The 15726-nt window shown below is 33.3% G+C and overlaps 2 protein-coding genes across 2 annotated transcripts in view; one reads left to right on the plus strand and one right to left on the minus strand.

Moving 5' to 3' along the window:
• The window catches only part of LOC129004447 (uncharacterized protein K02A2.6-like), a 156792-nt gene that overhangs the window by 76525 nt on the left and 64541 nt on the right, over positions 1 to 15726 (plus strand). The gene's annotated exons all lie outside the window — the stretch shown is intronic.
• LOC129004452 (uncharacterized) lies at positions 3120 to 4994 on the minus strand. Its single transcript, XM_054433048.1, has one exon. It carries the CDS (start codon positions 4640 to 4642, stop codon positions 3161 to 3163), a length of 1482 nt encoding a protein of 493 aa, XP_054289023.1. The 5' UTR covers positions 4643 to 4994; the 3' UTR covers positions 3120 to 3160.

A 15726-nucleotide genomic window follows, 5' to 3' on the forward strand; every position in this document is an offset into this window, starting at 1 on the left:
ATATGCAACAAATCCAAATATGCAAATGTAAAATATTTTCTTTAGTATTTGTTTTGATTCAGTTGCTTTTGTTTTTATAATGTGTGTTTTTATAAAAAAAACAAAACAATAACAATCAAATCAAAACAAATACATACTTTGACAGTTACAATCAGATGATCTTTTGTTTGCAATTCGAGTGACGTCAGAATATGACGGGAATAGCACACCTATGTATTTTCCTTCCACCATGGCAGCAAACCTAAGTATGCATACAACAGATATTTTAGCAAACATCAGTTGTTGAAGTTAAACCTTTGTTATTATGAGTAATTTCTGATAAAAAGTCAGACACCAATGATTTTCTGGGTACTTTCCTGTTAAGGGGAACATTCTTTATTATCGATGATTTCTTTTTGATATATCGATAGTTTTGTTTTCCATCCGATATATTGATAGTAACAAATTGAAACATGTCAGCTGACAAGTACGATATAGGATACAGTAAATAGATATTGTTCAGTATCAATAAACAATTTAAAAAAATATTATATTGAAATGAAACTGTTCTAAACTAACCTAACCAACCAAACTTGCTGTAACATTTCAAAAATCCGTTTGATAGCTTATTCCCCATATGCCTTTTCTGTTATCAAATGGAATTTTGAAACGGTAACTTAGCATATACAGCAAGTTTGGTTAGTTATGTTAGGTTAGTTTAGAATAGTTTCATGTCCTATTCCAATCAATATATAGGCTATTATTTTTGCCTAAACAAGGTTAGTTCTTAATTTGTAATTTAAATGCGTTTGAAGATATTAAAACAGAAGGAATACCAATCGTGAAGTAAAACAAAACTATCGATATATCGAAAATAAATCATCGATAATAATGAATGTTCCCTTTAACAGGAAAGTACCATTTTCTGAGTCTGTAAATTTGCTGTGACTGGGTTATACTTATAATTTCTCATGTTTTGGTTTTTGGTGTAAAAACACATTTTTTATTTGCTTTATAAGGCTCCTAGATATGCCATCACTCTAAATTCTTTCTCCTTGTACTGTAATTACATTTTTTAGAATGCCTGTAATACAATAGTTTTGTTTACATAAAAGGATGCTTTTATTGTCTAGTCAACATGGTGAACTAGTATTAAGTTGCTTGTTGCTTTATTTTTAGCTAAAGAAATAGCTTCCAAAGCAATAACATTTTAATCATTCCAAAAATTTACTTTACCTTACCTATGTAAATAATTGATATTTTCTTAACACTAATACCAAAACCCCACATAGGCTGACGTTAACCGAAACCCCCGGTCTGTGAGACCCCAATTGAAAAATAATGGACTTTGCTTAGAAACACACAAACCGAAACCCTCGGTCTGTGAGACCCCGCTTTAAAATACACTAACGCTAGGCTTCTGAGACGGACATGTTATGAACAGACAACCTGTCAAGGTCACGGCACCCATGCAAAATGAACAAACGATATATCAATAGGTAGGGGAGGAAAAGGGGGGAAGGTATTGGGGGAATGGAATCTACCAAGTAAACAGTGTTGCCAACGCCAACATGCGTTGTTGAAAATTCCCGTGGGCCTGTCAGACCGGGGTTTCGGTATTAGTGTTAAACTGTTAAATTTACTCTAAGTAAAATGTCGTGTGTAATTTTTTTAAATTATAGTGTTAATAAAAATGGCTATGTCAAAAAAGTTTTGTTTGTTTCTTTTTAGTATAAAAAGGTTTGGTTTGTTTTGAGTAGGCTAGATTAATAAAATGTGCTAATTTGTCTATTCTTTTAAAACCTAGTAATGTATTAATTATTTAAACCCTAAAACATTTTTGGTGGTTGCCGGATGCTGGCGAACTACCCAGGTTACTAATTAACTTATTTAATTTTAAAATTGTAATTTTAACAGACCAGTTCAAATAAATAAATTATCAAATAATTAAAACTGTTATTTCCATGTTTCCTTTGTTACTAACTGCTTTTTCAAGAAAACTCAAGTAAAATAAAAAGTATTAATCAAAAATGTATTTATTAAAGGCAGAAGATTATTGTCCTTGTAAGAGATTGGACTTGCCTTAAGACTTGTATTTATTTTCATTCATTAATTATAAATCAAGGACTTTTCAATATACATCAATGAAGATTTCAAATGTCTTTTAATACAAATTTATATTCTTTTAAAATAATTTTGTGCAAGGAGTCCAGATGGTTGCCCTTGAACAATTTTTAACTAAACCATGAGAAGTGCAAACCCTTTTTATTTGAAGTTTATTTGTGTAAAAAGAAAGTGTTTTTGTGAATTAGTATTAACTAGAGTTGTTTCTCACAACGTTCTTAAAACCAAGCTGGTTAAAAGTAAAACTGAACTAAAAATAAAGATAGTTTCAGTTTAGCTGTACAGGATGAGTTGCTTCCTTAACGTTAAGTTTACCGGTACTTTGGTATTATACGGAGACCACATATTTTACAGCACGCTGCGGCAGTTACGTTAGGTTGGATTATGATAAATATATTTGTAGGACTTTCCTCGTTTCGTTATGAATCGAACGATACCAGATGAGTCATACTTTCTATTCATGCTAACCCAACCATAACCGCCGCAGCTTGCTATCTAAGGGTGGCCTCCGTATAATATTATATTAAAGTACCATTTTACCAATCATAGAAAAGGTTTTTATTTTGTGCTGTCTGGTTCTGCCATGTTTTACTCATCAAAAAAAGAAAGCTAGAGTTTCCTGATCAGATGAGTTTTTTCTGTAACTATAAAAACTTGAATGAGACAGGTTGAAAGAGTGTTAAGTTTAAAAATAATTGTATTGATAATGTTTTCTTAAAGAATGAAGGATGCATAATAAAATAAATTAAATGAATAATAACCTTAATAAAAAAGAAATGCTACTCACGTTCTATGTCCCCGTAAATAACTCTGGAGTTTACAAGTCATTCAATGTATAAACAGATATTAGTCTTTTCGTTGTAGGAAACTGTAAATATTTTCAACAATATTATATATTGTAAACAAAGTTCTATCTGGGCAAGGTTAAGATTTAAAACTGCGTTAAAAGAAATAAAATATTTAATACAAATAAAAAATTATTTACAACGTTAAAATGTTAACAAAGTTTGGTCAAAGTGAGGTAGATTTTGTCCTTAAGTTACTACATTTATCTCGTTTACAATTTTTTTATCTTTTTGCCAAATTCCAGAAAATGTTTTTCTGTTGTCTTGTTGATATTTTTGTGGTTATTTTCTTTGTAAATTTTGTCTCTTGTAATTGTTTCAGATATTAAAGGGACCTCAGCTGGTTTGTTTTCTTTTTTCTTAGGTTCTTCTAGCGTAATAGCTTCATCCTTCTTGTCTTGCAGTTTTGTTGGGTCATGATTTACAATAGGCACAAATCCTCCTTCAACAACCTTGTTTTCATTATTTTGGAAGTCTATTTCAATTGGCTCAGATGGAACAAAACTATCTTCAACATCAGCATGTCCAATATTTTGTGGACTAGGCTCTTCAGGTTTGTGTTCTTCAGCGGGTGTTGCTGATGGAAAATGGGTTTCTAAGAAAACAGGCACTTGCTTTTCAACATAAACTGGATAAGGGTTTTCAACCGGCACTGCAACCGGTTTCTCCTCTGGAACTGGCACTGGATACGGGACTTTCTTCTCTACAGGGTAATACATGTTCTTCACAACTGGAATTTTGATCGGAATACGTCTTTCTACTGGAATTTTGACTGGGTAGTGAATCTGCCTTTCTACTGGGTATGGTACCTTTCTTTCTATGTATACTGGATAAGGTTTATCGATATGGACAGGAACTGGGTTTTCAACTGCTATCCTTACCAAGTACGGTACCTTTTTGTAGACTGGATAAGGCGCTTGAATATATTCTTTCACGGGGTAATAAACCTTTTTCTCTACAGTCACTGGATAAGCTTTTTCAACTTCCACAGGAATCGGACGTTCAACTTGAACTGCAACAGGGACTGGAACTGTTTTCACGACGTTGTATGGAACTGGGATAGCCTCCTCTTTAGTAATTGTAACCACTGCATCATACTTTTTATTTTTGAAACCTAGCATCCCGATTATATCAAAAGTTCTTCTTTGAAACCTTTTAGGATCATGTTGCTTATTTATTAAACTTTGAACTTTACTCACTTCATCACTCTTGAACGCCATTCCTATCATGTCCTTGTCAAGTCGTGGAGATGTTTCCCGCACAACTTTCCATCCACCTTCAAAATCGTCTGATCTCCGTTCAAATTTTTTCGGATCATAATCCTCAGTTGTCACACTCTCAGTATGAAATTCTTCTAGGTCCATTGTTTCTGTTCCTTTATCAAGATTGTTTAAAGAATTTAAATTAGTAGTGTCATCTCTTGTACAATTAACGTTTGTACTTACAGTGTAATTAGCACCATCCGTGGTATCTGTGATTCTTTTGGTATTAGATTGAATTAGTTCTTCCTTCTTGGATTTGTCAACTTCCTTTTCTTCCTGATTTTCCTTCATAGAACCCATCTTCGTTTCCCTTAAAACTTTGGTAACCGCTGCATGATTTTCTCTCCTTGAATCTTCTCTCTTCTCTTCTTCAGCACCTACCACCAAGGTCCACAACAGCAAACACCACCAAACAATTGCAAATGCTCTCATTTCCTCTGCCACTACCACTGATCACTGCCAAGTACTAACTGAGTTGGCCAGACTCCAGCCAACCTTACATATTGTGTATAGGATCTTCACGGATTGTGGTCATTACTGGAGCATTACTCGTTAGCACCCTTCCGTCTCACTTCCTGCTCTTCCGGATTTCCAAGGTCGTTCGTTATCTTATCATGCTGCTTTGTTTTGTTTGTTGTTTGGACTTATTTACCTTTCAACTCTTCCTGGTTTTAAGTTGGACTGTGAACAATATGTGTAAGCAGGATATGTCTTTGGTGTATAGAGAATGAAATAGTATTGTGCATGATTCTGTGTAAAAAAATGGTTTGATCTGGATACACACTAATTGGTATACATTTTCGGGGTATTCAAAATCCAATAAAGACCCTACTATAAGGTAAATTGTTCATTCAAATGTTAGCACAAACTTTACCTAAAGATTTATAATTTGCCTGATTTTCACTCACTTATCTCCTTAAAAATGTCATATTTATTCCCTATTTAAATAACATTAGTTTAACAAAAGTACTTAGTTTAGAAAAAGAACTCTAAAGCACAAGCATTTGCTTGTATTATTATTTCCAATGAAGTCGTGCTTAAGTAATCTTGAGAAATAAAATATAAAATTACCTAAACGTCGATGGGCATTCATATTTTATTGAGTTGTTAAAAAAAGACATCCATTGAAAAAAATCTGTTCAAGTATTTGATTTAGCCTTTTATTGCAACTAATATGCATGAATACAAATATCCACTTGAGTTTTACATTCAGTATTAGAAATTTTAATTCACAGCAAAAGCATTCTTAATCAAAACAAGGACACTCCTCTTTTCACCAAATTAATAGAAAATATTTTACGATCCAGCACTTCTGCACTTCTCCATCCTGGATAATATTTGGCTCTCTGTCAAGACCCAAGTACAAAGCTAAACACTTCACGGCTCATAAACATCCAGCTTATCAACATATCAAGATCACACAGCTCTTGTCAACACACTTGTGGCACTGAAAGATGTGTACTCATAATAGTAATAGATAAACAATGGTGCAGGGCCGAAACGATTATGGATGTCTTAGTCACAATCTTATCAGTGAGAGGAAGTATCATAATTTTCTTGGAATTACCGCCCACTTGTTATGGTGGTGTAAGTGTGTATAAATTAGTATGGGATGTAGGAGGGATCAGGGCAAGTTTCACAACATTTTGAGTTACAACACTAGTGCTATTGAATTAATCTAACGGCAATTTTGTTTCAATTCAGTATACAGGAAAAATAAAGCAGTGGCGGGAAACTGTGCTTGTGCACATGCATATCAGTCTTGGCACTCTTAATTGATATTATCTATACCTAGGTCAAAATATTGTCTGGGTAGCTGAGTTATTATAGTGCTCACATTCAAATCCAAAGGCTGGTTCAATCCTAAGGAATTCGGTACCTATCCAAATACTTTATCTCATTAGGCTATTAGCTAATGATGCTAATTAACTAAAGATCTTTGATAGATAGTAATAAGAGCAAGGTTTGGACTGTTTAAACCCAGAACAAGACAGAAATCAAATGACTGTTACATCTTCTTAAAGTTTTCCTCAAGTCAAACTGTGCTAAAAAAAATTTATAGTACTTAAGTCATGATGAGTTGATTATATTAGTGCCACTCTTAGCTGCAATCACCTTACCTACTACAATGGTAGCATTGGCATTCCATATCTTATCACTCACTGCAGCACCACTGGTTTGATTATGTGAGATATATTGTAATGATACCTTCTTTACTTTCTGCAGATAATTATTGAAAAGTTCAGTAATCCATAGGTAGCGTATTCCTAAACATCAGTTGAGTTTAAACAAATGTTCAGTACAAGGTAACTTTCAATAATTTTCAGGTAGTGAAAATATTGTGCATCTACAAAACAAGCTTTGGAATAAGTAGTAAAATGTTTGTGTTTCAATCACTTTATTGAAACAGCTACACAATTTCACTTACTTTAAAGTGAATAAGAGAGTAAAATGAAGTGATAAAAACTTTGAATAAAATTTACAAAATTAGAATAATCAACTATCGCTAGACTAATTACTAATCTCAGGATTTAACCATCAAGTTGTAAGGCAAAGTAGGCCTATAATTTTTTGTTAAATAAATTTAACTAACTATTGAAATATATTGTGAATTTGAAATACGTTTGAATATCACACTTATCAATTAATTGTTTTTAGATAAATGCTTAAGCCCAGTTTAACAAACTTTGAGTGATATTTAGCTAGAAGTTAATCGCTTAAATATGTTGTAGGTCAAGTTTTAATATTAGCAAATTATCACATTGCTCTTTTGAATACAGATAACCGCTAAAAAGTTTCCTGTTGATGTATGGATTTGCGTACTTATCTACAGAAGGTTTGATTACTCATTCATTTAAAACACAATTCATCTGCCTTTCCTACACATATTCTTTATTCATATTTGTTGTACAAAGGTGGTACAATAAATTGTGTCAAAAAAAATAAATACAATTACAGTACAAGGAAAATAGTAAATAATAACAGTTAAAATAATTTCTCATATTTTAGTTAACTTTTCAAATAATATGCTATTGGCTTATAAATACAAAACAAAAATTTAATAAACTTTGAAAAGTATTTTGTCTTGTGCTCGGCCCATCTGATATTACTTACGACAAAACAACCGTTAAAGTCAAGTTGATGTTTGGTAATGTGTCAGTAGAGTGATCTTCTACCATTGTTGTATGTGCAATCCAAAACAATGTTTGAGTTATGAAGTTTGAAAATAAAACTTCTTATTGAGTGCACCTGAAACTAATAAATCTGTAAAAAATGAAAATTCTGACCCGATACTTAAAACACTTTTCCAGCATTGAATATTTTTTAATACAAGTAAAACAAATTGTAAATTTACAAAATATTCTGTACGTTACTATCCCGCTTAGGCCTACTATTAATTTTTTTTACGATCCAAATTTAGGGTTCAGTCAGCTGGTTAAATACCAGGCCTTTATCCGCTGGAATGTATAAAGCATGCTAATGTTGGATTTCCGTTATTTGAACAAACTGCCAGTAACGTTAGTTTCTAGCGATTTAACAACGTTTAATGCTACTAGTGGCTGGAAATGTGCTTTGATTGCATGTTGCTAGCTGTTTGTATAGCTACATACATGTTTAGGCTAAATGCACATCTCATTAATCTTGAGTGCCAAATTATCTTTAGTGGATGATAAATGTTTAAAATTGTAGGAATCTACTAAAAATTCAAAATTGGAATTTTAAAATTAATGATTGATTGTGATTGAGTATACGAGTGGTTGGAGTGTATAGCCTAGTGTGCTATAGCCTACGAAATTATTCGTCTGTTTCAGTCTAGGTTTTAAGTAAACATAATCTTTTCTTCATAAGAAATACATTGGGATTTTGATGGCCAGTGGGGCAAAGCCCAAGGACTTTTATTGTAGAAATTGGTGAAAGCGCCTACACAAAAAATACTTAATTTTGACCCATTGTTTGTAAAAATCCAACCATTATTAACGGAGGAGTAGTGTTTTGTAGAAATCGCCTTCACATAATATATATAAGGATATCTTAGTAAAATTCAAATCAGGAAAAAGCTGGTCTTTGCTTGGTCTGCAGGTTTGCTGGGGACATTCTTTTTCAGCTAATCAAAGTATTGCCATTGACTATTATTGCATGTATTAAACAGCTGCTTTTTATTTTAGTTATTTATATAGGCTACAATAACTTAATTTTGAGAAGTTCTATATGAAATGAAATATTATTTATTTATACAGGCAAAATATATGATTGATTGTTACAGTTTCTAATCATGATATTTTAGAATCAGTTGGTCTCAGTCAGTTATTAAAGCTACGGTAGCTACTCAAGACAACACCCATCCTACTCTCATTGCCAAGTATCAAGTAAACTGTGATTGCCTCAGCATACACCAGCTGCTGGCGCCATCCTGCTGATGATGTGAGATATGATGTCAGGAATGTCTGGAACTAAACAAAGATAACCTCGATAGGTCTACACATGTGACAAATGTTCAGTGACGCCAGTTTAATGGCTATCTTATATATTTAAGAAGTTTGGTTTTTCTTTTCCGAGTTCGTTTGGCTCTTCTACCCAACCAATTTTCGTGATTGAGGTCTCAAATTGAAGGTACATGCACGCACAGATTTGCCATCAAGCATCGGCATATATTTATCTATAATCCCACTCGGTTTATACGTAAACGAAATTTGCTCCCCATGTATTTCTTATGGGAGTTAAATTTGGTTTTCCTTTTCCGAGTTCGTTTGGCGATTCTACCCGACCGATTTTCATGATTGAGGTCTCAAATTGATGGGCACGCACATATTTGGCATCAAGCTTCAACATATATTTATCTACAAAAAAAAAAAAGATTCATTTTTGAATTCTTACTTCAATTTAAGATATATTTTACATGTTATAATTATATAATCCTATATATTTTGCCCTAAAATCTTCAGTGAAATACCGGCTTTCATTTAAGCTATTAGTTATTCAAATCGGACGATTTTCAAGCAAACGCAAGTTGAACAACCAACATAAAAATGATTTTTTATAAGGTTGTTCTATGATTAAAAGTCAATCTCTACAGTATTGTTAATGTTTTTTATATGTTTTAGACTCAAAATAATCAGTAAATTATAGGCTTTAATTTGAGCTATTGGTTGTTTGAATCAGTTAAGCTCAAAAAGATACTGTTTTACTCAAATCAAATCAAATCATTTATTATCATGGACATTTACATGCATTGACATTGTCAGTGGAGCAGAACATAAAATTTCAATGTTCATTGTCTAAATAATCAGAGGTAACTTAGGTATGAGTCTATGTTGTACAAATTCCTTTTAACTACAGGGTTAACAATCACAATAGACTATAAACAATTTAACAAATGAACAATTAACAAAGTTGAAGAAAACAAAAATAGACTATATAGAAATAATTAACAGATTTGGATACAAAGTTACAGACTTATCACAGGTTGTTCTAGGAACTCTTCAATACTGTAAAAAGGATTTCTTAAGAGCCAGTCACTGAATTTTTTTAAAAATATTTTTTGTGGATACTTATTTACATTAATAACTACCTTATTATAAGCTTTCTTACACATAACAACATGGCTATTTAAAGATTTGCTCAAACGGAGGTGCTGGTAACTTATTTGATGTCTACCACGAGTATTGTAGGGATGTACATCTTCATTCAGAACCATGACTGGTAGTTTTTTTAAAGAATAAATAACAAGTTCTAAAATATAAAGGTTAATAACAGTAAAAATCCTTAATTTAATAAAAATAGGCCTACAATGTTCAAGATCAGCTGAACCATTAATAATTCTAACAGCTTTTTTTTGTAATATTAACACTTCTTCAATTCTTGAACAATTGCCCCAGACAAGCAAGCAGTACTTAATTATTGATTGAAAAAAAGCAAAGTAAGCCATCCGGATATATTCTGGAGTTACACAGTATTTCAAACGCCCCAACAAGAAAACAACTCTAGAAAGTCTAGTAGTAACACAATCAATATGAGTATTCCAAGTAAGCTGTTGGTCAACACATACACCTAAAAACTTGGTACTGACAGCTGTTTGTAAAGCTAAAGATTCATGGTCATAAGGCCTCAAAGAGAATACTATATTTTCAGTTTTATTTTTATTTAAGAGATAGCCATTAGCTCTAAACCAAGATGAAGCCTCTTCTATAGAGTTATTTACCAAATTACTTAAATGCAGCAAGTTACTGGAAGTGTTAACAAATGTTGTGTCATCAGCGTAAAGAAGGGTTCTACATTGCACATTATGAGGTAAGTCATTAATACTAATTAAAAATAACAGAGGGCCCAAAACTGATCCTTGGGGAACACCATATTTCAAAACAACCTCTTGAGACTGAACACCATCAATATACACAACTTGTCTCCTATCCTTTAGATAAGATTCAAAAAGTTGCAAGGCAACACCCTGGATGCCATAGAAGTGCAATTTTGAAAGAAGGTCTGAGTGATCAACACAATCGAAGGCTTTACTCAAGTCACAGAAGGTAACTTGAGCATAGGACCTCGCCTCAAAAGCCTGCAAGATTTGGGAAATGAGATCGTCCATGGCATCCTGGGTAGCCCTGCCCCTTCTAAAGCCAAACTGAGAACTGTACAGAATTTCATTTTCCTCTAAAAACAAGATGACCTGATTGTAAACTATTATTTCTATAATTTTTGACAGCACAGGCACAAGAGACACAGGACGATAGCTTTCTGGCTTATCTTTAGGCCCCTTCTTATAAACAGGACAAACCCTAGAAATTTTAAGTTCATCTGGAAAGTGACCATCTAGTAAAATACTATTGATGCAAACTACAAAAGGGGTAACAATACTTGGAATTATTTGCTTTAACAAATTATTTGACATGTAATAATAATCATTACTGCTCGAGTTACTGAGATGCTCTACTGCCTTTAGTACATCTTTATTTGTGACAGGTTTCCACTCAAACAATTTACCATTAGGCCTAAGCCCTGAACTCACATTTTTAACAAGTTCTACTGCTGTAGCTAAAGGTGGTACAATATCTCTTTTTGTTTGTTCGACAACTTCCACACAAAATTGATTAAAAACATTTGGTGCAACCAACGGTTTATTTTCACTCGATAGGTTACAGGTTTTCTTAACTATAGCCCAAGCTGTCTTGCATTTGTTTTTACTGGAGTCTATTAATTTACTATTGTAAAATACTTTAGCATCCAAAATCTTATTTCTATATACTTTCTTCAGACCCAATAACTGACCTTTGACAATAGGGCTGCTAGTGCTTTTAAATAGAAAGTCAAGAGAAAGGAGCTGTTCCTTAATAGCAGCTAGTTCTTGTGTGTACCAAACACATTTTGTGTTAGCAGACCTAAACCTAGGAGTAGGCCTACAAGGTTTTAAACATTGAAAATACTGAAATATATTAACTAAAATTGAAAAGAAACATGTAAACATTGTTGATGAATTGCAAAAATATTGAGGTGAGAGCATACACCAGTTGACAAGATTCAATTTTTCAATCAGATTACAAATGCTTTGTTTGGGCATCACTAATTTAAAAGATGAATGTGTGACAGAAGAAATAGGTTGACTCAATCAAAAATCATGAATTTGATTATATCTCAGATATTATATTTATTTATCGCTGCGGAGCAGCAAGGGTCCTCTAGTCTTACTTATATCTCATAATTAATTAAGGTTCTTATTGATTTTTATCTAGCTTAAGTCTGCTGCATACCTTTCCCAGCCGTCTTACTAAACTGATGGCCAACTTTCTTTATAATAGTGGTTTAAATGTCAATTGTAGGCTAATTTATCAACTGTTGAATGTTTAACCACAGTCAGATTGTAAACAAGAGGCTAAACAGTTAATTTGTTTTAACAATTTAATAACCGACCAGCATTACATTGATACACAGGTTAGGTAAGAAACAAAAAAGCATTATTACTCACAAATAAACACAAATAAAATACCCCCGCCACAGCAAACCTGCAGACTAAGCTAATTTCCATTTGCCTGATTGGATTTACACTAAAATGTCTCCTTAAAAATATCACATTTATTCCCTATTTAAATAGAATTAGTTTAACAAGTACTTAGGTTTGCTGCAACAGGGAGGGTAAAAAGGTGTTTTTTTGTAAAATGCAATAGTTTAGTATGAAATTAATGCGTTTTCCAAATTTGATCAAAATATATGTTCATAAACAAGCAAACTACAAATGTTTACTTATTCTCCATAAGAATAACACGGGAATTTTAAGTTTAGAGATTTTTGGAATTTTCTCCGTAACCATTAGGCGCATATTAACGCTTCAATATACTAAATTATTTGTTTTTTTATGCTCTACAAAATGGTTTGGAAAGAAATTGCTAAATTTTAAGTTTTTAGGGTAAAAAATGGAAAAAACCAATTTTTACCCCATAAAACCCCCCATAAACCCCTGTTCCCATAGTCCGATCATTCTGGTTCGCTAAAAAGGGTTATAATAAAACATCTTGAGGCAATCTGGGTTTCAGCCAGAATCTCTGGATTTCAGAAGGTTAACCTATGTTATAAAATCCAATGCTGCTGGTTAATGGAAGTTTTGTAAAGAATTTCAAGGTAGTTTTCTTGATGAAATCTTCTATGATTTGATTTCCAGTTTTAAACGTATTTGACGGGTTCGAATATACCAGGGGTATTTTAGGATTGTCCTTAAACTTTATTTTGAAACGTTTTGCAATTTACGAATTGAGCTTGATGAAGCAGAGTTCCCACACTGAGCAGGCGTACGACAATAGTGGACTTATAGAAGAGTTTTGTATAGAAGGGTGAGAGTTGATGTATAGTTTTTAAACATGTGTTCATTATTAATTAATTGTTTACGTTCGCCAAGTTTGTAAATAGAATGAATTGAGTAAAATATTGTTTCTTTCGAATTGAATTTAATTATTATCGCCACACTACAATGTTTTAACGAACTTCTCACGCAAGGATTTAGTCCAGAAAACAGCTGTTTGCCGCCAGATTAATCAAATGGGGTTTCATTGCGTACCATTGACTATTGGAATAGTCAAAGGTACTACTGTACTGTAATGAGTTTTTACCGGACACCAACCAGCTGATTATATTTGGCAATGTGTGGTTATAAACAAAAACATAGCCTCTTGGAGGTTATGAGTAGGTAGGTAGTGATTGTTAGTCCTTTAGTCGGTGGGAATATAAGGATTTGTACAGATTTTTTATTGTTAAGTTTAGCTTAGAGTAGTATATGGCTTAAAATATCGTACGTCACTCGTCCAAAATCTGTTTACCGGACTCGTATGGTAATCCCGTACTCGACTTCGTCTCGCAGGGGAACGACCACACTCGTCCGGTAAACACCTATTTTCAGGACTAGTAACTTAATATAGGCACTATTGTTTTAGCCATAAAAACCTATTAAATCCAATGTAAAGGATAGGTCTATTTATAACCTAAAAACCACATTGAACTATCAAACACAAAGATAATATGTTTTGTGTCAATTTAACCTACAAAGTGAACAAAAGCTGAAAGATTTAGAAAATTGTTCCACGACTTTCAATCTCACAGTCAAGTCACAGTACAGTATTTAGGTAAGTTCCTACCTACGAAGTTCATTACCATGATTCTGCCGGAAATCGTGGACCCAGCGAAGATCGGCGGAACGGTGGTTTCCTTCCGGTCCAGAAGACAGCTTTCGTTTTCCCTATAATTTGGTTTGCTTGCACTGGTCTGGTGGATGCATTTAACATTTCACATGCGTGTTGTTACGTATAGGCGTCATGGCTCATAGTGCCGTGAAATCGCGACTATTTTCTCAATGTTGTCGAATTCTGGTTTTGCAAACGTTATACTTGGTAGGTTTATTATCTGAGACATCACAAGCACATCTGCGAGTGAAATGGTTGGGAGATTTGACATAGGCTACATGAGGGTCTATTTGTTTGTTAATTTTATGATTGACTTTGGATACTCCAAGTAGGCTTATTCTTGTACAATACGATTGATTTGTATTCATACGTAAAATTCCCATGCTACTCTTATGGAGAATATTGTAAAATGTTGTAGTTTGCTTGTTATGGATATATTTCGATCAAACTTGGCAAATTTGTTAACTAAATTTATTTACTAAGTTATGAATATTTTACCAAAAATAAACTTTATTATTTTCCTTGTAGCAGCAAATCTAGGTACTCATTAAACCTAATTTTATTTAAATAGGTTTAGTTGAAAATCAACTCAGGCAAATGGAAATTCGCTTTATATGTGGCAGGTTTGCTGCGGCGGGGGTAATTGTATTATTAATAAGTTGTAGTCAAACCCAAACGGGGTGAAGCCCGTTGGTAACTGCTAGTTTTTTAATTATACATTTTATTATGTTGCCACAGTTTATAAATGGAGGAAGTCAGGGCCGTCCCTAGGGTTGGCGGCGCCCGGAGCAAACGCGGTTGTAGCACCCCCTTACCCCCAGTAATAATAGTCGCATTCGCATATTTTAATACTATGTTTACTTATAGTTCATTGTTCTACAAATAAAAAATTAATATATGTAGGCCTAAAGGAATATATGGTAATATTTTGAGCCTCTAGGAAAACTTGAAAAATAAAACTCTGCTGACCGTCCAGATTTGAATTATTCTAGACTCCTACACAACGATACTGTGCTCACATCGTTTGGGTTGTTTAGTGTGAGGGATGTCTGGTAAAACTGGATTAATTTATCAACAAACCCATTTAGGTACCAATATTATACAGTGTTAAATGTGTCCCCTTTTTGGGCTAAAATAAAAGATGACTATTACATTATATAATCAGCTGGTTGGTATCCGGTAAAACTTAACGGGAAACAGCTGTTTTCTGTTTTGGACTAAATCCAATCCTTGTGTGGGAAGTTCCTCAAAACAGTGTAGTGTGGCGTAAAATAATTTACCAACTCACACTCATACTGGCATACAGTGATTGGTGAATAACTTACGGAATAATCTTTCGGTAAACTAAAGCAACGGATATGTAAGATGACAATTCCACAGTAGCGGCTAAAGGGCCAGATATGAGGATTCACATTCTTATCGATTAAGTTATACAAATTAATTTAATAAAATAATACGAGCCTCAAAGTTTGATATTTGTAAATACAATTTATTATTGTTATATGGTGTCTAGTAGTCGGGAAAAAACGGGCAAGTCGGGAAATAGTATTGAATTTCGAATCGGTCTTGAAAAGTCGGGATTTAGTCTTTATTTTGATATGAAAGTTGGGTACATATTTTCATGATTTTTACGCGATCATCACAGACGACGCCGATGACGTTTCCGTGGCCGCGGGAGTCAATGATGATGTCTACCAATGAGGGTATCGTTTTTAGAAATCACCACCAATCCCTCCACATGAAAAAAACACCAACCTATGGCCACCATTACTTAAATTTTTAAAGAAATTTAAATCCAAATTTGTAAACAATCAATTCAACCTGTAAAACGTCTGATCCTTATCAAACAAACCA

This window comes from Macrosteles quadrilineatus, unplaced genomic scaffold, assembly GCF_028750875.1.
Source record: "Macrosteles quadrilineatus isolate MER2022 unplaced genomic scaffold, UCM_ALF_1.0 Scaffold_9__3_contigs__length_116548681, whole genome shotgun sequence".
Taxonomy (NCBI): domain Eukaryota; kingdom Metazoa; phylum Arthropoda; class Insecta; order Hemiptera; family Cicadellidae; genus Macrosteles; species Macrosteles quadrilineatus.